The 21,429-nt window shown below is 41.1% G+C and overlaps 1 protein-coding gene across 3 annotated transcripts in view; it reads left to right on the top strand.

The window, feature by feature from the left end:
• The window catches only part of nrap (nebulin-related anchoring protein), a 105,680-nt gene that overhangs the window by 28,904 nt on the left and 55,347 nt on the right, over positions 1-21,429 (top strand). For all 3 annotated transcript variants that reach the window (XM_065002373.1, XM_065002372.1, XM_065002371.1), the window contains 5 exons: positions 9,485-9,598; positions 10,688-10,786; positions 13,030-13,128; positions 14,909-15,016; positions 15,172-15,273. In XM_065002373.1, the coding sequence (XP_064858445.1) occupies positions 9,485-9,598; positions 10,688-10,786; positions 13,030-13,128; positions 14,909-15,016; positions 15,172-15,273 (522 nt within the window). The remainder of the gene's footprint in view (positions 1-9,484; positions 9,599-10,687; positions 10,787-13,029; positions 13,129-14,908; positions 15,017-15,171; positions 15,274-21,429) is intronic.

The following is a 21,429-nucleotide window of genomic DNA, read 5'->3' as shown; positions in this document are numbered from 1 at the left end:
GATATCAAAATAGGGGCATTGGGGAATAATAACATATTGTACGGAATACATTTGTACTGTAGTGAAGCCGTCTCCAGGGTCTCTTTCATGATCATGTGAAACGTCAATTGCTATGGAAATGCTGGGATGTGTTTTTCAATTATGTTAATGGTAATTATGATGCAACTATGATGGCGATACGATCTGGATTACAATTATGAATATTAAGGCTATACGCACTACATGTTACACACATAGACACTCAAATATGCAAATTGGCAGAGTTATTATTTATTTGGACATCACACATTATAGTCTTACTCTTATACAGACATCGTACACACTCTCATTATATCATATCCAATATCATACACATCAACCTACTGAGATTTGTTACACACAGAATTTGTCTACAGTTTCTAGGGAATTTAAAAAATATATTGCTAGGACCTATTTATTGAATTCTAAATATCAGACATTTGAAAGCTCTAGTTTTGACCTTCCTAATACCTCTGATGGCAATGACTTTACAAGCACTAATTATGGTCAAATTAGCCTGAGAATAGTATCTAGTTATGGTAAGGGGTGAAATAAGTATAGCTAGTTACAATTGTAACGGTTAGGCAGATTATAAAAAAAGAAGATCAGTCTTTACATGGCTAAAAGAAAAGGAATATAACATATAATTTGTAAGTCGCTCTGGATAAGAGCGTCTGCTAAATGACTTAAATGTAAATGTAAAATATACTGTTTACAGGAAACTCACTCTACATCCTTAGATGAAGTTGCGTGGAAAAAGGAATGGGGTGGTGAAATAATTTTTTGTCATGGACAAAGGAACTCAAAGGGTGTGATGATATTAATTAACAAAAATGTCGATCTGAATGTGAAAATAATCAGGAATTATTCGCAAGGAAGGTGGATCCTTTTGAATATGAAAGTGGAAGAAAAAGAGATTTGGCTCATTAATCTATATGGTCCAAATCAGGATGATCCACACTTCTTCGAAAACATTTATACCAATTTATTGAACTTACAGGCAACAGATGATCTAATCATTATGGTAGGAGACTATAACAAAGTGTTAAGTACCTCAATGGACCGTAAAGGTAATCACTCTACAAACTATCATCACCGTGCCCTTAAGGAAATCACAAATATTATGGACACATTAGAAATGGTGGATATTTGGAGACTAAAAAAACCCTGACCTAGTGAGATATATATGGAGAAGACTTAATCAAGCTAGTCATCTTGACTTCTTTCTTGTCTCTTTCTCTTTTGCATCAAAGGTTAAAACAGTTTTAATAGGAGACAGAATGCGATCGGATCATCATCTAATTGGCCTTCACATAACTCTTATAGATTTTCTACGTAGACTGGGATTTTAATTAAAGTTTACTAGAGGACAACTTATATTTAACTGAGACAAAATAATTTATAACTTAATTTGTCCAGTATAATATAGGTTCAGCAAATCCCCTTATTGTTTGGGATACCTTTAAATGTACCTTCAGGGTCATTCAATTCAATATTCATCAAAATAAAAAAGCAGTTTCTGGCTAAAGAATCAAGACTAACAAGGGAAATCCACGAACCATACTACAGAGATACTAAATAAGTTAGAGGAAAAACAAAAAGAACTTGAGGAACTTATTCAAGAACGATCTAATGTAATCTATTACAAAAATAAAGCAAACTGGATGGAATATGGAGAAAAATGCACAAGATTCTTCCTGAATCTCCAATACAGGGACGCTAACAAAAATAATTTGCAGAAACTCATTACTGAAGACGGAGTCATCTATTATTCTCCGAATTATATTTTAAAAGAGGAAGCTAATTATTTTAGACAGATGTTCTCTTTCAGTCTCATCCTCTCCCACTGAATGAAGATTACGGTAAGGAATTATTTCCAAATAATATACAGAAATGGAAAATTAACAAATGTACAGAAAGATCAGTGCGAAGGCCAAATTACAGAGGAAGAACTTTGTAGCTATTAAATCCTTTCAGTCTGGAAAAACCCCAGGGCTTGATGGCATACCGGTAGAGGTACATCAATAATCTTTTGATATATTAAAAGCTCCATTATTAGACTGTTTTAACTACTTCTATAGAAATGGTAGTCTGTCAGGTATCTTATTTCTCTATTATTAAAACAAGACCCAGATGGCAAATATAAAGACCCAGTCTATCTAAAAAAACTGGAGGCCCCTTACACTTCAATGTTGTGATGCAAAAATACTAGCAAAATGCATAGCACTCAGAATTAAAGGGTTTTTACCAGGTATTGTTCATCCTGATCAGACTGGTTTTTTACATGGACGATACATTGGAGATAATATACGACAACTACTAGAAATAATAGAACATCCTGAAACATATAAGAAGCCAGGAATGGTATTTATAGCGGATTTTGAAAAGGCATTTGATAAAGTAAGACTGGACTTTATTTATAAATGCCTGGATTTTTTTCAATTTCGGTAATTCTCTTATAAAATGGGTAAAAAATTATGTATAGCAACCCCAGGTGGAAAATAGTAAATAACAGCTACTTCTCAGAGAGTTTTGAATTGTCAAGAGGAGTTAAACAAGGGTGTCCGCTGTCATCATATCTATTCGTTATGGCCATGGAAATGCTAGCTATTAAAATCAGATCCAATAACAACAGAGGATTAGAAATCCAAGGCTTAAAAACAAAGGTGTCCATGTATGCCGATGACTCAAGTTTTATGTTAACCTCTTCAGTCGACCCTCTACTTTTTTGAACATTTTGTTAAAAATCGCGCAACATTTCAGCGCCCTGCTACTCATGCCAGGAATATAGTACGTTCATATGGTTAGAATGTGTGGATAGGAAACCCTCGGACGTTTTTAAAACTGGTTAAATCACGACTGTGGCTATTACATAACGTGCGTTACATCGGAAAGCGCAGGAAAACCTGATCACAGAAAATGGAAATAAATATCCTTGCGCCACTTCCAGCAATTGTTAACAGTGAGCCGAATTAGATAAGACCGAGCATTCAACTCCCACAGCATCCCCATGTTGTCGAGTATCTTGTGAATTTAATCATCTTTGATTCTTGGTTGAACCGAAAGAGGGGCACCGCTTACCTCCGGTCTCCGCCCAGATCATTCCGGAAGAGCTCTCTCCTGAAATTTTTTCCAAGACGACAGCTAATGATATTTACATCGCCTACGGATGATTTTTATCGCTTATTAACGTTTACTAATACCTAAAGTAGCATTACAAACGTATTTCGAAGTGTTTTGTGAAAGTTTATCGTCTACTTTTTGAATTTTAAAAAATTACGTTACGTTGTGAAATCGCTGTTTTTTTCGTTTATCACACAGTCTACATATAACGATATCTTGGCTTTATATGGCCCGATTTAATCGAAATAAAGACCCAATAGTGTTTATGGGACATCTAGGAGTGCCAACAAAGAAGATGGTGAAAGGTAATGACTGTTTTCTATTTTATTGTGCGGTTTGTGTAACGCCGAAATGCTAATTATTTTGTTTACGTCCCCTGCTGTGCTTTTCTGTTGTAGTGTATTGGTGCATGCTATCAGATAATAGCTTCTCATGCTGTCGCCGAAAAGCATTTTAAAAATCGGACTTGTTGCCTGGATTCACAACGAGTGTAGCTTTAATTTGATACCCTGCATGTGTATTTTAATGAACTTTTGAGTTTTAACTAATACTATTAGCATTTAGCGTAGCGCATTTGCATTTCCAGAGCTCTAGTTGGGACGCAAGCGTCCCAAGTAGAGGCAACAGGTTAAGTCCACAAGCTAGATCCCTGCAATAATGTCTCATTAAAGATATAGATAACTTTTATGTGCTCTCTGGACTGAAACCTAATTATGATAAGTGTACAATATTACGTATTGGATCCTTAAAGAATACAACTTCTACATTACCTTGCAGCTTACCTATAAAATGGGCTGATGGTGAAGTAGACATACTCGGTATTCATATCACAAAATATATAAATAAGCTCTCCACAATGAATTTCAATTGAAAACTTGTAAAAATAGACAAGATCCTGCAACCAGAGAGGTAAATACCTGTCTATTTATGGAAAAATTACCCTGATTAACTCCCTAGTCATATCTCAGTTTACTCACTTACTTATGGCGCTGCCTACTCCTGATGATTCGTTTTTCAAATCATACGAGCAAAAAATATTCTGGGATATCTGGGATGCTAAACCAGACAAAATAAAACGAGCCCATCTATATAATGAATATGAATTGGGTGGGTTGAGATGATTAAATATAAAAGCACTAAACCTCTCTCTAAAAGCTTCACTTATTCAAAAGTTTGATTTGAACCCTAAATGGTTCTCAAGTAGATTAATAAGAAAAGCTCATCCATTGTTCAAAAATGTTAAATTATACTTTTTTCAAAGTATCTGTCTTTTTCAAACAGGCATTGCAGAGCTGGCTACAATTTCAATTTCATCCCCCTGAAAAGATAGAACAAATATTACAACAAATATTATGGCTGAACTCAAATGTGATGGTTGATAAAATACCTGTATTTATGGGAAAGATGTTTGAAAAGGGTATTTTGTTCAAATGGTTGAGGGACAGCTATTGGGAATCTTGGAGGGTTCAGGTTTCACAACATTGTGATCATGAAAAAGGAAACTATGACATATTTTATATCACTATCATGCACACGCACCCTCACACATAAGGATGGCTCTGCTGCGGAAAGACTGATACATGTTTGATAGTGTCTTGATGCTGTAGTGTTTGTCCTTCATGTTCTAATACTTTAATGTTACCCCTTGCTTGTGTTTTTGTAAAAATAAAAAATAAAAATACGGATTTTTTTTTAGGATTAAATGTCAGGAATTGTGAAAAACTGAGTTTAAATGTATTTGGCTAAGGTGTATGTACACTTCCGACTTCAACTGTATGTGATGTGTCAAACACATTTGTACTCCTTAACTTTTTTTTAGGTATTGCCATAACAAACGGGTTTCAAGCTTTAAATTTGTATTAATTTCAAAAATGTTCCACAAACAAAATTCCACTTCGATGTTATGGGGTATTGTGTGTAGATCAGTGACACAAACTCTCAATTCAATCAATCCATTTTAAATGCAGGCTGTAACAATTTTTTTTTAAAGGGGTGTGAATATTTTCCGAAGGCACTATATACTCCAGTTAGCAGACGTCTTTATCCAAAGTGACTTACAGTTGTGTATGTGTGACCAGATAGACATTAGCTACACTTTGCCACCCATTAGTTTAGACAGGAGCAAAGGGTAGCTCCAAACTAAGGCTCCTAACACAGGCCTATCAAATAAATGATAGAAGTAGTAGTACACCAGAATACAAAAAAAGCTTTTATTTAGAAAAATAGGATTCTGTTGTTGAGCAATACTAAGGTTTCTTGTAAAAAATATACATTGTTTCTTTAAGACCAACTCTACCACAATTGCAACTGTATTACAAGGATAAGTCATTGATTAGGTTAGAATAGAAATTGTTAGGATGTACCCAATAGTCATTTGAAACTGTCACCAATTACACATGCGTGTTTACGCAATAAGTCTCACTTTTAGGTTATCAAAAAGCAGGTTCACTCAATAAGTTCTACAATTATCCTGGCACTGCACTGCAACACCGTGGGAAGTGGCTCTAATTCTTAGTTTTGTTCCACGAATAGAGTCCCTTCTATGTCTCTCAGGAATTATGCGTATACATTTTGATGAAACACTTAATCTAACAGTTGGATCACATACATATGTTCCCCTTACTAAACATAACATAACATATAAAATTCCAATAGCAGTTTTTTATTTATTAAATTAAGTTATTTGTTTTCTCTGAAAATCCCCCTTTTGGAATGTCCCTCATTTATAAAATGTTTTCTAAATTTGAGCTAGAAAAGCATGTTTGTTATTTATTTATTTTAATTTTATTTTATTTAACCTTTATTTAACCAGGTAGGCAAGTTGAGAACAAGTTCTCATTTACAATGCGACCTGGCCAAGATAAAGCAAAGCAGTTCGACACATACAACGACACAGAGTTACACATGGAGTAAAACAAACATAGAGTCAATAATACAGTATAAACAAGTCTATATACGATGTGAGCAAATGAGGTGAGATAAAAAAAAGGCCATGGTGGCAAAGTAAATACAATATAGCAAGTAAAACACTGGAATGGTAGACTTGCAATGGAAGAATGTGCAAAGTAGAAATAAAAATAATGGGGTGCAAAGGAGCAAAATAAATAAATAAATTAAATACAGTAGGGAAAGAGGTAGTTGTTTGGGCTAAATTATAGGTGGGCTATGTACAGGTGCAGTAATCTGTGAGCTGCTCTGACAGTTGGTGCTTAAAGCTAGTGAGGGAGATAAGTGTTTCCAGTTTCAGAGATTTTTGTAGTTCGTTCCAGTCATTGGCAGCAGAGAACTGGAAGGAGAGGCGGCCAAAGAAATAATTGGTTTTGGGGGTGACTAGAGAGATATACCTGCTGGAGCGTGTGCTACAGGTGGGAGATGCTATGGTGACCAGCGAGCTGAGATAAGGGGGGACTTTACCTAGCAGGGTCTTGTAGATGACATGGAGCCAGTGGGTTTGGCGACGAGTATGAAGCGAGGGCCAGCCAACGAGAGCGTACAGGTCGCAATGGTGGGTAGTATATGGGGCTTTGGTGACAAAACGGATTGCACTGTGGTAGACTGCATCCAATTTATTGAGTACGGTATTGGAGGCTATTTTGTAAATGACATCACTAAAGTCGAGGATTGGTAGGATGGTCAGTTTTACAAGGGTATGTTTGGCAGCATGAGTGAAGGATGCTTTGTTGCGAAATAGGAAGCCAATTCTAGATTTAACTTTAGATTGGAGATGTTTGATATGGGTCTGGAAGGAGAGTTTACAGTCTAACCAGACACCTAAGTATTTGTAGTTGTCCACGTATTCTAAGTCAGAGCCGTCCAGAGTAGTGATGTTGGACAGGCGGTCAGGTGCAGGTAGCGATCGGTTGAAGAGCATGCATTTAGTTTTACTTGTATTTAAGAGCAATTGGAGGCCACGGAAGGAGAGTTGTATGGCATTTAAGCTTGCCTGGAGGCTTGTTAACACAGTGTCCAAAGAAGGGCCAGAAGTATACAGAATGGTGTCGTCTGCGTAGAGGTGGATCAGAGACTCACCAGCAGCAAGAGCGACCTCATTGATGTATACAGAGAAGAGAGTCGGTCCAAGAATTGAACCCTGTGGCACCCCCATAGAGACTGCCAGAGGTCCGGACAGCAGACCCTCCGATTTGACACACTGAACTCTATCAGAGAAGTAGTTGTTGAACCAAGCGAGGCAATCATTTGAGAAACCAAGGCTGTCGAGTCTGCCGATGAGGATGTGGTGATTGACAGAGTCGAAAGCCTTGGCCAGATCAATGAATACGGCTGCACAGTTATGTTTCTTATCGATGGCGGTTAAGATATCGTTTAGGACCTTGAGCGTGGCTGAGGTGCACCCATGACCAGCTCTGAAACCAGATTGCATAGCAGAGAAGGTATGGTGAGATTCGAAATGGTCGGTAATCTGTTTGTTGACTTGGCTTTCGAAGACCTTAGAAAGAAATGGTAGGATAGATATAGGTCTGTAGCAGTTTGGGTCAAAAGTGTCACCCCCCTTTGAAGAGGGGGATGACCGCAGCTGCTTTCCTATCTTTGGGAATCTCAGACGACACGAAAGAGAGGTTGAACAGGCTAGTAATAGGGGTGGCAACAATTTCGGCAGATCATTTTAGAAAGAAAGGGTCCAGATTGTCTAGCCCGGCTGATTTGATAGGGTCCAGATTTTTCAGCTCTTTCAGAACATCAGCTGAACGGATTTGGGAGAAGGAGAAATGGGGAAGGCTTGGGCGAGTTGCTGTGGGGGGTGCAGTGCTGTTGACCGGGGTAGGAGTAGCCAGGTGGAAAGCATGGCCAGCCGTAGAAAAATGCTTATTGAAATTCTCAATTATGGTGGATTTATCAGTGGTGACAGTGTTTCCTATCTTCAGTGCAGTGGACAGCTGGGAGGAGGTGTTCTTATTCTCCATGGACTTTACAGTGTCCCAGAACTTTTTTGAGTTAGTGTTGCAGGAAGCAAATTTCTGCTTGAAAAAGCTAGCCTTGGCTTTTCTAACTGCCTGTGTATAATGGTTTCTATTTTCCCTGAACAGCTGCATATCACGGGGGCTGTTCGATGCTAATGCAGAACGCCATAGGATGTTTTTGTGTTGGTTAAGGGCAGTCAGGTCTGGGGAGAACCAAGGGCTATATCTGTTCCTGGTTCTAAATTTCTTGAATGGGGCATGTTTATTTAAGATGGTTAGGAAGGCTTTTTTTTTTATATCCAGGCATCCTCTACTGACGGGATGAGATCAATATCCTTCCAGGATACCCCGGCCAGGTCGATTAGAAAGGCCTGCTCCCTGAAGTGTTTCAGGGAGCGTTTGACAGTGATGAGTGGAGGTCGTTTGACCGCTGACCCATTACGGATGCAGGCAATGAGGCAGTGATCGCTGAGATCTTGGTTGAAGACAGCAGAGGTGTATTTAGAGGGCAAGTTGGTTAGGATGATATCTATGAGGGTGCCCGTGTTTAAGGCTTTGGGGAGGTACCTGGTAGGTTCATTGATAATTTGTGTGAGATTGAGGGCATCAAGTTTAGATTGTAGGATGGCTGGGGTTTTAAAGCATGTTCCAGTTTAGGTCGCCTAGCAGCACGAGCTCTGACGATAGATGGGGGGGCAATCAGTTCACATATGGTGTCCAGAGCACAGCTGGGGGCAGAGGGTGGTCTATAGCAGGCGGCAACGGTGAGAGACTTGTTTATGAAGTTGAACGTGATATTTTTAACAGAATGTTAAAATTGCGTGAAATATTGTTTTTTTTTATTTTTACAAAAAAGGCACTCTAATCGTGGAATGACACATTAACAAAGAAAAAACAGAGGTTGGATAAGCAATTACAATTAGTGCATCCTTAGAGTCACATCAGTTTCACCAAGAACCACCTAGAGCGGTCTGCTTCAGCTTCACCATGATGTTCAACCTTATTCAAACAAAGCAGGCACATTAATATGACCCAAGGTAAAGGAGTCTCTCCAAGTGCCTGATTAGAATTCACTTTATATAGGGAAGTCAGGAAATTAATCAGAACCTTTTAAGGTTGACCATCTGAGGCCCCACCTGTTACACATTTTCATGTGGGTGGCCCCAGTGCGAATAGAACCCATGATCCTGAAGTTGCAAGTGCCATACTCTACCAACTAAGCCTCACAGGACTGAGCCACACAGGTTCTTTCTTTATGAATCTATTTCATGGTGTTGTTTATTTTATTGGTAAATGTGGCACATATAATGCCTATCAGCCATCAGTACTCACATCTATGTGTTCTGTCTCATGCATGCCTGTGTGTCTGTATTGGTACTGCTGGGGATCAATAACGTTCATTCAAATGTTTCTGTGACCTGCAGATTGCCTACAAGCAGGAGTATGAGCAGGAGAAAACTGACCATGTGGAATACAACTACCCAGCCACCATCACACCAGGCTACCAGAGTCAGAGGAAACTGGATCCACTCAAGGACGTGAGTTTCCCCTTCGCCTCAAATAAGTTTAACATGGCTCTCATACTGGACATAGTAACCAAAACCAGAAAACAGGGTGCTTTCGCAGATAGAAAAACCCCAAGGGTTCCACTTGAGGACTGTATAATTCAAAAGTGGGCTATTTTAAAGAGGCCAACTTAAGGGGGTCTAGTAGCTGGGTAAACCATTTTAAATGTGGATCATCCATTAAACTAGACTAATATATAGAGTTAGCTCAACCCATAATATCTAAATCATAAGCGCACCGTTGACTTCACATCTTCTCAATTCTTCTCATTTTGTATTTGTATTTATTATGGGTCCCTTGGCAGCTGCTACTCCTCCTGGGGTTCAGCAAAATTAAGGCATTTATACAATTTTCAAAACATTACAATACTTCACAACAGATTTCACAACACATTAACTGTGTTCCCTCAGGCCCCTACTCTACTACCACATATCTAATACACAAATCCATGTGTACGTGTGTGTATAGTGCATATGTTATCTTGTGTGCGTGTCTCTGGGCCTATGTTTGTGTTGCTTCACAGTCCCGCTGTTCCATAAGGTGTATTTTTATCATTTAAAAAAAATCGAATATTACTACTTGCATGAGTTACTTGATGTGGAATAGAGTTCCTTGTACTCCTGGCTCTATGTAGTACTGTATTATGGACAGACTTCTCCCCATCATAGCTTCTGTTGTATCAATATGTTTTTACCACGACAATTTAGTCACCTCACCTTTCTCAATTTCCACATTATTTATTACAAGATTTAGTTGAGGTTTAGGGATTAGTGAATCATTTGTCCCTAATACAATGCTTTTCATTTTGAAATATTAAGGACCCCTTAGCATTTTATCAGGCACAATTGCTAACTTTCATAAAGTGCCCTGAACTTGTTTGTCAACTGTGTGCGTAAGTCTCACACCTAACACAGCCCACATTCTATGGTTTTTGGGGGCCATTATCTTTACCACAGGATTCAAATAACTCAGGGGTAGAAAAAAATATGTTCAGAGGCAGCACTACAGATGTCTTTACATACTGTATCTTTCTACCCTGCATCTCTCATCTTCCCATGTAGAAGAACTACAGACAGCACATTGACCAAGTCAAGTACAGCTCGGTGACAGATACCCCTGACATCGTCCAAGCCAGGATCAACGCTCAACAACTCAGCAATGTAAGTGCTTCTTGATGCTTTTTGATGTGGGGGAGGGGGGTGAGACACTATTGCATGTTCGACATTGATTAATAAATGTCCTTCTGACACGTTTCACCGTTAAATCATTCAGCTATTTGTCTAACCTTACCTGACCCAATGCTGAACTGTGCAGTGATGTGAGTGTATACACACCACAAGCTAATAAAACAAATCAAATGTATTTATATAGCCCTTCGTACATCAGCTGATATCTCAAAGTGCTGTACAGAAACCCAGCCTAAAACCCCAAACAGCAAGCAATGCAGGTGTAGAAGCACGGTGGCTAAGAAAAACTAGAGGAACCAGGCTATGTGGGGTGGCCAGTCCTCTTCTGGCTGTGCCGGAATACACACACACACACACAAAATAAGTAATACTACAATATACCACTTTATTTAATCTTTATTTTAACAGGGAGTCCCATTGAGAACAAGGTCTCTTTCACAAGGGAGCTCTGCATAAACACAATTTACAAATGACTATAGAATACAAATATACAACATTACAAACACACTCAAGAAAAACAATCACATTCCTCAGCAAAGTGGTCCCCAATCAATATTTTGAACTACCTGAGTGGGACCAGTACATCCAGTTGTTGGGAACTTTGGGAACATGGGATGCTAAGAAACTAAAAGCTGATTTACCTTACTTTGGGGAGACCGAAGGGATTTCCAGAGTTAGCCATCCCTGAGACTAGGTATGGTACCATACATCTGAAGGTTATTAATGATGTTAGGTACGGTGGGAGTTTTTATAAAAGAGACTTATAAATAAAAAGAGAAATGAATCAACCTACTTGATTTTAAAGAGGGCCTGCCTACTTTCTGGTAAATAATGCATTGATGTGCACTGAAGCTGTGGCCGTAATAAAATGAAGTGTCAATCTACATATGTTTAAATCAAGTGTTCCATTAGCGGGAAAACACCATTCTCAAAAGTGGCGGCAAATGTGATTATGCATGTAATGCTTTTATTATAAAGGTGAATTTGTATGGTGAAAGTGAAAATTCCCCGAACTTGAAACTCACGTGCTGCGTATGTATGCCAGTTAGGCTCTACACCCTTTGTAAAGCGGATTCATGTGCTTAATTTCAAGAAGTTATTTTGCCACTTTAAACCTGTTGGCTAGGCTACATGAGGTGTGCGACTTTTTGAAAAAGATGTTAAAAAAAAGCCATGCGTTTCTTGCCTTACTGCACACAAGCTTTAAGGCAAAGTTAATATTGTCACCCACCAGACTATAATTGTTTTGGTCGGTTCTTGACAAATACTAAATAATATATGTGTGAAATTTGTTTAGATTTAGAATGGACCATTATCATGCACCTATCTCGAAACAGGGCCAGGGGGAAAATACATGTCAACTATGCACTTAAATAGTGAATGGAGGAACACTTTCCCCATGGTTAATTTTCATGCCAGCCAGGTAGGCTGTGCTCCTGTTGTAAAGATAAGCAATGTGCTTAATATTCGGAAAGTTGAGAAATAAATATAGTAGTCCTAGCCTATACAAACTGATGGGATCCTCCTCTTTTTAATAGAGGCCATCACTCTGTTTTCTCAAGCAATTGCATAGCCTATAGAAATGTTGCGCAACACGAGCTCATGGGCTCTCATGAAGTGTTTGAGTAGATTTTTTATACATTTTCATTGTCAGAGTGATTAGTGGGACAATAGAGTGCTGAGTACCAGGCAGTTATCAAGTTTACTAGGCTACTATTGACCATCAGCAGCATCAAATCAAATCCTCAAATCAAATTTTATTTGTCACATACACATGGTTAGCAGATGTTAATGCGAGTGTAGCGAAATGCTTGTGCTTCTAGTTCCGACAATGCAGTAATAACCAACAAGTAATCTAACTAACAATTCCAAAACTACTGTCTTATACATAGTGTAAGGGGATAAGGAATATGTACATAAGGATATAAGGATATATGAATGAGTGATGGTACAGAGCAGCATAGGCATCAGAGCTTGGAGAAGCCTAATTAGTGACTAAAGGTCATGTGAAATTTAACTGCCATCATGACTCTTCACCACAGATGTGGCGGTAATATGGGCACCATAACAGCCCCACTTGTAGGTTACAATTTTTTACAGACAAACCAATATTGTTAATGTATATAGCAAAAAGTACTGGAACCAAAACCAACCTATGCGGAACCCCTTTCATAATATCAAGGAAACCTGACTCTCTCTCTGATTCCCCCATGTAGGTTAACTACAGACAACACATTGACCAAGTCAAGTACAGCTCGGTGACAGATACCCCTCAAATCGTCCAGGCCAGGATCAACGCTCAACAACTCAGCAATGCAAGTAGAGCCAAAGATACACATGTACACTATCTTTCTATCACGCCACGGTCTATACCAAACGTTACACTCTATACAGTACATACAAACAACATAGCTTTCGCTCTGCATTTGCATATACAGTGCATTTGGAAAGTATTCAGACCCCTTGACTTTTTCCACATTTTGTTACGTTTACAGCCTTATTCCAAAATTAATTAAATATTTTTTGATTCTCATTAAACTACACACAATTGCCCATAATGACAAAGCAAAAACAGGTTGACATTTTTGCAAAGTTATTCAAAATAAAAACATAAATACCTTATTTGCGTAAGTATTCAGACCCTTTGCTATGAGACTCGAAATTGAGCTCAGATGCATCCTGTTTCCATTTATCATCCTTGAGATGTTTCTCAACTTGATTGGAATCCACCTGTGGTGAATTCAATTGATTGGACATGATTTGGAAAGGGAAACACCTGTCTATGTAAAGGTCCCACAGTTGACAGTGCATGTTAGAGCAAAAACCAAGCCATGAGGTTGAAGGAATTGTCCGTCGAGCGCCGAGACAGGATTGTATCAAGGAACAGATATGGGGAAAGGTACCAAAACATTTCTGCAGCACTGAAGGTCTTCAAAAACACAGTGGCCTCCATCATTCATAAATGGAAGAAGTTTGGAACCACCAAGACTCTTCCTAGAGCTGGCCGCCCGGTCTAACTGAGCAATCAGGGGAGAAAGGCCTTGGTCAGGGAGGTGACCATGAACCCGATGGTCACTCTTGACAGAGCTCTAGAGTTCCTCTGTGGAGATGGGAAAACCTTCCAGAAGGACAACTATCTATGAAGCCCACAAACAATCAGGCCTTTATGGTAGAGTAGCCAGGCGGAAGCCACTCCTCAGTAAAAGGAACATGACAGCCCGCTTGGAGTTTGCCAAAAGGCACCTAAACGATGCAGACCATGAGAAACAAGATTCTCTGGTCTGGTGAATCCAAGATTGAACTCTTTGACCTGATTCGAAGGCGTCACGTCTGGAGGAAACCTGACACCATCCCTACGGTAAAGCATGGTGGTGGCAGCATCATGCTGTGGGGATGTTTTTCAGTGGCAGGGACTGGGATACTAGTCAGGATCAAGTGAAAGATGAACGGTGCAAAGTACTAAGAGAACCTTGATGAAAACCTGCTTTAGAGCGCTCAGGACCTCAGACCGGGGCAATGGTTCACCTTCCAACAGGACAACGACCTTAAGCACACAGCCAAGACAATGCAGGAGTGGCTTCGGGACAAGTCTCTGAATGTCCTTGAGTGGCTCAGCCAGAGCCCGGACTTGAACCCGATCAAACATCTCTGGAGGGACCTGAAAATTGCTGTGCAGGGACACTCTCCATCCAACGTGACAGAGCTTGAGAGGATCTACAGAGAAGAATGGGAGAAACTCCCCAAATACAGGTGTGCCAAGCTGTAGCGTCATACCTAAGAAGACTTGATGCTGTAATCATTGCTAAAGGTGCTTCAACGAAGTACTTGGTAAAGGGTTTGAATACTTACGTAAAATGTGATATTTCAGTAGATATTTTGTAAAAAGTACCAAAAAAATTTGTTTTGTCATTATAGGGTTACTGTGTGTAGATTGATGAGGGAAAAAAACATTTTAGAATAAGGCTATAATGTAATAACATGTGGAAAAGGTCAAGGGGTGTGAATATGTTCAGAATGCACTATATTCCGAAAGGGTTATACACATACCATATGAATAAGGGTTGCTGTAGTTTTTATTTATATAAATGATTCCAGATCAAATACAAGGAGGACTGGGAGAAGACCAAGTCCAAAACATGTGACATCGGCCTCGACACGCTGACCGTCAAGGCTGCCAAAGCATCTCGGGACCTGGCCAGTGATGTAAGCATTCCCTTCCTGTAGCTGAACAATCACAAAGAACAATCCTTTCTTAAGTAATGAGAATGAGATATTAGTGGATAAGAATGAGGGAGGGATTGGTCATCTGATTATACGTGACTGGCTGATGTGATTTGGGCGGTGGCCGTGTGTTACAGATTAAGTACAAAGAGTCCTTCATGAAAAATAAAGATAAGACAAGCAATGTCAGCGACTCCAAGACCCTGCACTCTCTTCAGGCTTCCAAGATGACCAGTGAGGTAAGAATATGAAACACAATAAACATGCTGTTGCACCATATGTATTTGGACAGTGAAGCTAACATTTTTTATTTGAACCTATACTCCAGCAGTTTGGATTTGAGATTAAATGTTTCATATGATAATGATTAAAGCTGCAAGCAGCAATGAAAGGGATACTGGCTTGTTCATTGTAGCTGGGGATTTTAACAAGGCTAATCTGAAAACAAGACTCCCTAATTTCGATCATCATATCGATTGTGCAACCAGGGCTGGTAAAACCCTGGATCATTGTTATTCTAACTTCCGCAATGTATATAAGGCCCTCCCCCGCCCTCCTTTCGGAAAAGCTGACCATGACTCCATGTTGTTGCTTCCAGCCTACAGACAGAAACTAAAAACAGGAAGCTCCCGTGCTCAGGTCTGTTCAACGCTGGTCCGACCAATCTGATTCCACGCTTCAAGACTGCTTCGATCACGTGGATTGGGATATGTTTCGCATTGCGTCCAACAACAACATTGACGAATATGCTGATTCGGTGAGCGAGTTCATTAGAAAGTGCATTGGCGATGTCGTACCCATAGCAACTATTAAAACATTCCCAAACCAGAAACCGTGGATTGATGGCAGCATTCGCGCAAAACTGAAAGCGCAAACCACTGCTTTTAACCAGGGCAAGGTGACCGTAAACATAACAAACAGTGTAGCTATTCCCTCCGCAAGGCAATCAAACAAGCTAAGCGTCAGTATAGAGACAAAGTATAGTTGCAATTCAACAGCTCAGACACAATAGGTATGTGGCAGGGTCTACAGTCAATCACGGATTACAAAAAGAAAACCAGCCCCGTTGAGGACCAGGATGTCTTGCTCCCAGACAGACTAAATAACTTATTTGCTCGCTTTGAGGACAATACAGTGCCACTGACACGGCCCGCTACCAAAACCTGCGGCCTCTCCTTCACTGCAGCCGACGTGAGTAAAACTTTTAAACGTGTTAAACTTCGCAAGGCTGCAGGCCCAGACGGCATCCCCAGCCGCGTCCTCAGAGCATGCGCAAATCAGCTGGCTGGTGTGTTTACGGACATATTCAATCAATCCTTATCCCAGTCTGCTGTCCCCTCATGCTTCAAGAGGGCCACCATTGTTCCTGTTCCCAAGAAAGCTAAGGTAACTGAGCACTCACCTCCGTCATCATGAAGTGCTTTGAGAGACTAGTCAAGGACCATATCACCTCCACCCTACCTGACACCCAAGACCCACTCCAATTTGCTTACCGCCCCAATAGGTCCACAGACGACACAATCGCAACCACACTGCACACTGCCCTAACTATCTGGACAAGAGGAATACCTATGTGAGAATGCTGTTCATCGACTACAGCTCAGCATTTAACACCATAGTACCCTCCAAACTAGTCATCAAGCTCGAGATCCTGGGTCTCGACCCCGCCCTGTGCAACTGGGTACTGGACTTCCTGACGGGCCGCCCCCAGGTGGTGAGAGTAGGTAACAACATCTCCACCCCGCTGATCCTCAACACTGGGGCTCCACAAGGGTGCGTTCTGAGCCCTCTCCTGTACTCCCTGTTCCCCACGACTGCGTGGCCATGCACGCCTCAAACTCAATCATCAAGTTTGCGGACGACACTACAGTAGTAGGTTGATTACCAACAACGACGAGACGGCCTACAGGGAGGAGGTGAGGGTCCTCAGAGTGTGGTGTCAGACAAATGACCTCACACTCAACGTCAACAAAACAAAGGAGATGATCGTGAACTTCAGGAAACAATAGAGGGAGCACCCCCCTGTTCCATCGACGGGACAGTAGTGGAGAGGGTAGTAAGTTTTAAGTTCCTCGGCGTACACATCACGGACAAGCTGAATTGGTTCACCCACACAGACAGTGTTGTGAAGAAGGTGCAGCAGTGCCTCTTCAACCTCAGGAGGCTGAAGAAATTCGGCTTGTCACCAAAAGCACTCAAACTTTTACAGATGCACAATCGAGAGCATCCTGTCGGGCTGTATCACCGCCTGGTACGGCAACTGCTCCACCCACAACCGTAAGGCTCTCCAGAGGGTAGTGAGGTCTGCACAACGCATCACCGGGGGCAAACTATCTGCCCTCCAGGACACCTACACCACCCGATGTCACAGGAAGGCCATAAAGATCATCAAGGACAACAACCACCCGAGCCACTGCCTGTTCACCCCGCTATCATCCAGAAGGCGAGGTCAGTACAGGTGCATCAAAGCTGGGACCAAGAGACTGAAAAACAGCTTCTACCTCAAGGCCATCAGACTGTTAAACAGCCGCCACTAACATTGAATGGCTGCTGCCAACATACTGACTCAACTCCAGCCACTTAAATAATGGAAATTGATGTAAAACATTTATCACTAGCCACTTTATATAATGTTTACATACCCTACATTACTCATCTCATATGTATATACTGTACTCTATACCATCTACTGCATCTTGCCATCTTTATGTAATACATGTATCACTAGACACTTTAAACTATGCCACTTTTATGTTTATATACCCTACTTTTATGTTTATATACTCTATATCATCTACTGCATCCATCTTTATAATACATGTATCACTAGACACTTTAAACTATGCCACTTTTATGTTTATATACCCTACATTACTCATCTCATATGTATCTACTGTACTCGATACCATCTACTGCATCTTGCCTATGCCGTTCTGTACCATCACTCATTCATATATCTTTATGTACATATGCTTTATCCCTTTACACTTGTGTGTATAAGGTAGCAGTTGTGAAATTGTTAGTTTAAATTACTCGTTGGTTACTACTGCATTGTCGGAACTAGAAGCACACGCATTTCGCTACACTCGCATTCACATCTGCTAACCATGTGTATGTGACAAATTTGATTTGATTTGATATTATCCGTGTCATCGTTCAGCCACAACTAGGTGAAACATAAGATATTACTGTTTTTAGTGACACGTTGGTAGGATAGTCTTACTGGTATATCATTCATTTGTTTTTCCAATGAATGCACATTGGCCAATAGAATGGATGGTAATGGAGGTTAACTCACTTGCCTACTAATTCTCAGCTCGACCTCCGCTGTCTTTTCTTCACTCCAGTCTCTCGAGAAAGCAGTATTTCCGTCGAGTTAAATAAAAAAATATTTGTCCAGTCGAGGTGAGTAATTGATGTCCAGAAGTTATTTTCGGTCATAAGAGACGGTAGCAGCAACATTACATACAAAATACTACACAGAAATTGAAGAAAAACTAGCAAATAGCACAATTGGTTAGGAGCCCGCAAAACGGTAGCTGCACAGCAATTTCCAGGTCTCTCCAGAGATGTTTGATCTGGTTAAAGTCCGGGCTCTGGCTGGGCCACTCAAGGACATTCAGAGACTTGTCCCAAAGCCACTCCTGCATTGTCTTGGCTGTGTGCTTAGGGTCATTGTCCTGTTGGAAGGTGAACCTTCGCCCCCAGTCTGAGGTCCTAATCGCTCTGGAGGTTGTCAGGTTGTCATCAAGGATCTCTTTGCTCTGTTCATCCTTCCCTCGATCCTGACTAGTCTCCCAGTCCCTGCCCCTGAAAAACATCCCCACAGCATGATGCTGCCACCACCATGCTTCACCGTAGGGATGGTATTGGCCAGATGATGAGCAGTTCCTGGTTTCCTCCAGCCGGGACACTTGGCATTCAGGCCAAAGAGTTCAATCTTGGTTTAAATCAGACCAGAGAATCTTGTTTCTCATGGTCTGAGACTCCTTTAGGTGCCTTTTGGCAAACTCCAAGCGGGCTGTCTTGTGCCATTTACTGAGGATTGGCTTCTGTCTGGCCACTCTACCATAAAGGCCTGATTGGTGGAGTGCTGCAGAGATGCTTGTCCTTCTGGAAGCTTCTCCCATCTCAATGGAGGAACTTTGGAGCTCTGTCAGAGTGACCATGGGGTTCTTGGTCACCTCCCTGACCAAGGCCCTTCTCCCCTGATTGCTCAGGTTTGGCCGGGTGGCCAGCTCTAGGATGAGTCTTGGTGGTTCCAAACTTAATTTAAGAATGATGGAGGCCACTGTGTTCTTGGGGATCTTGAATGCAGCATATATTTATGGGTACCCTTCCCCAGATATGTGCCTTGACACAGTCCTGTCTCAGAGCTCTACGGACAATCCCTTTGACCTCATGGCTTGGTTTTTGCTCTGACATGCCCTATATAGACAGGTGTGTGCCTTTCAAGATCATGTACAATCAATTTAATTTACCACAGGTGGACTCCAATCAAGTTGTAGAAACATCTCAAGGATGATCAATGGAAACAGAATGCACCTGAGCTCAAATTTTAGTCTCATAGCAAAGGGTCTGAACACTTACGTAAATAAGGTATCTGTTTATTTAATTTGCAAAAATGTCTAAAAACCTGTTTTCTGTTTGTCATTATGGGTTATTGTGTGTAGATTGATTAGAAAAAATATTGAATTTGATCCATTTTAGAATAAGGCCGTAACATAACAAAATATGGAAAAAGTGAAGGTGTCTGAATAATTTACGAATGCTCTATATGCAGTAGCATAAAATGCATTTTTGGACTGATCGTTGTTGTGCTGTGCTCACATCAAACTTTATCATCAAAGTCTGACATTCTTTGGATTTATGGTGCCTTAAAGACAACTGGGAACTCAGAAAAAAACAAGGTTGAATCATGACGTCAGTGATCTTCAGGTCGGAGCTCTAGAAAGAGGCCAGAGTTCCCGACTTGGAATTCCCAGTTGCAGCTTTTTTGTTTTTCGAGTTCCCAGTTGTCTTGAACTCACTGAAGTCTGAGATGTCCCAGTTCCAAGTTTCCAATAGTTTTGAACACAGTAAAAGTCATGCTGGATTGACAGCGTGGCCAATGCACTCTGCCTTTTCTGGCCCATGGTGTTGCGTGTGAATGTTTATCATTTTAAACTTGGAAAAGAGACCCTTTCAAGACAGATGTTTTAAATCCTTAAACCCAGACTTTGACCACACACCCTCTCCACCGAGTAGCAGGCAGGGGAAGCAAAATCGTGATTGCTTTGCAACTCTTGCAACTGATTCCTTCCAAACCACACATGGCTGAATATGCGATTTCCGACTTATGTAATGTTTATGTCCAATGGCAGATGAGCACCGATACGTTTTATCTATAATTTCTCTTCATGTGACAATGATTTGCCAGTCGATTGTCAACGTGATTCATGATGATGAATACTTGTCTACTTTGCTAGCTAAGATTCTGAAAGTATGTTGTTAACATGATGTCTAAATCAACGCTACACTAGATATAAAGTGATTTGAGAAATGGTGGCACTTCTAATGTAAATCTACGGCAGCACCAAAGGGGGCTTGAACTGCCTAGGTCTCCCTGTAGATTCTTTGGTGGCGTAGTGTCCCCATGAATGAAACAATGGCTGTTGCGCCTTCTTCACCACCCTATCTGTGTGGGTGGACCATTTCAGTTTGTCAGTGATGTGTACACTGAGGAACTTTCCACCTTCTCCACTGCGGTCCCGTCGATGTGGATAAGGGGCTGCTCCCTCTGCTGTTTCCTGAAGTCCATGATCAGCTCCTTTGTTTTTTTTTATTTAAAAAAACATTTTTACCCCTTTTTCTCCCCAATTTTGTGGTATCCGATTGTTTTAGTAGCTACTATCTTGTCTCATCGCTACAACTCCCGTACGGGCTCGGGAGAGACGAAGGCTGAAAGTCATGCGTCCTCTGATACACAACCCAACCAAGCCATACTGCTTCTTAACACAGCGCACATCCAACCCGGAAGCCAGCCGCACCAATGTGTCGGAGGAAACACCATGCACCTGGCAACCTTGGTTAGCGAGCACTGCACCCAGCCCGCCACAGGAGTCGCTGGTGCGCGATGAGACAAGGACATCCCTACCGGCCAAGCCCTCCCTAACCCGGACGACGCTAGGCCAATTGTGCGTTGCCCCACGGACCTCCCGGTTGCGGCCGGTTACGACAGAGCCTGGGCACGAACCCAGAGCCTCTGGTGGTACAGCTGGCGCTGCAGGAAGGGCCACCCGGGAGGCCCTTCCTTTGTTTTGTTGATGTTTGGTGACAGGTTATTTTATAGGCACCACACTCCCAGTGCCCTCACCTTCTCCCTGTAGGCTGTCTCGTCATTGTTGGTAATTGTT

This window comes from Oncorhynchus nerka, linkage group LG16, assembly GCF_034236695.1.
Source record: "Oncorhynchus nerka isolate Pitt River linkage group LG16, Oner_Uvic_2.0, whole genome shotgun sequence".
In the NCBI taxonomy this organism is placed as follows: domain Eukaryota; kingdom Metazoa; phylum Chordata; class Actinopteri; order Salmoniformes; family Salmonidae; genus Oncorhynchus; species Oncorhynchus nerka.
This window is presented reverse-complemented; position numbering and strand designations above follow the sequence as displayed.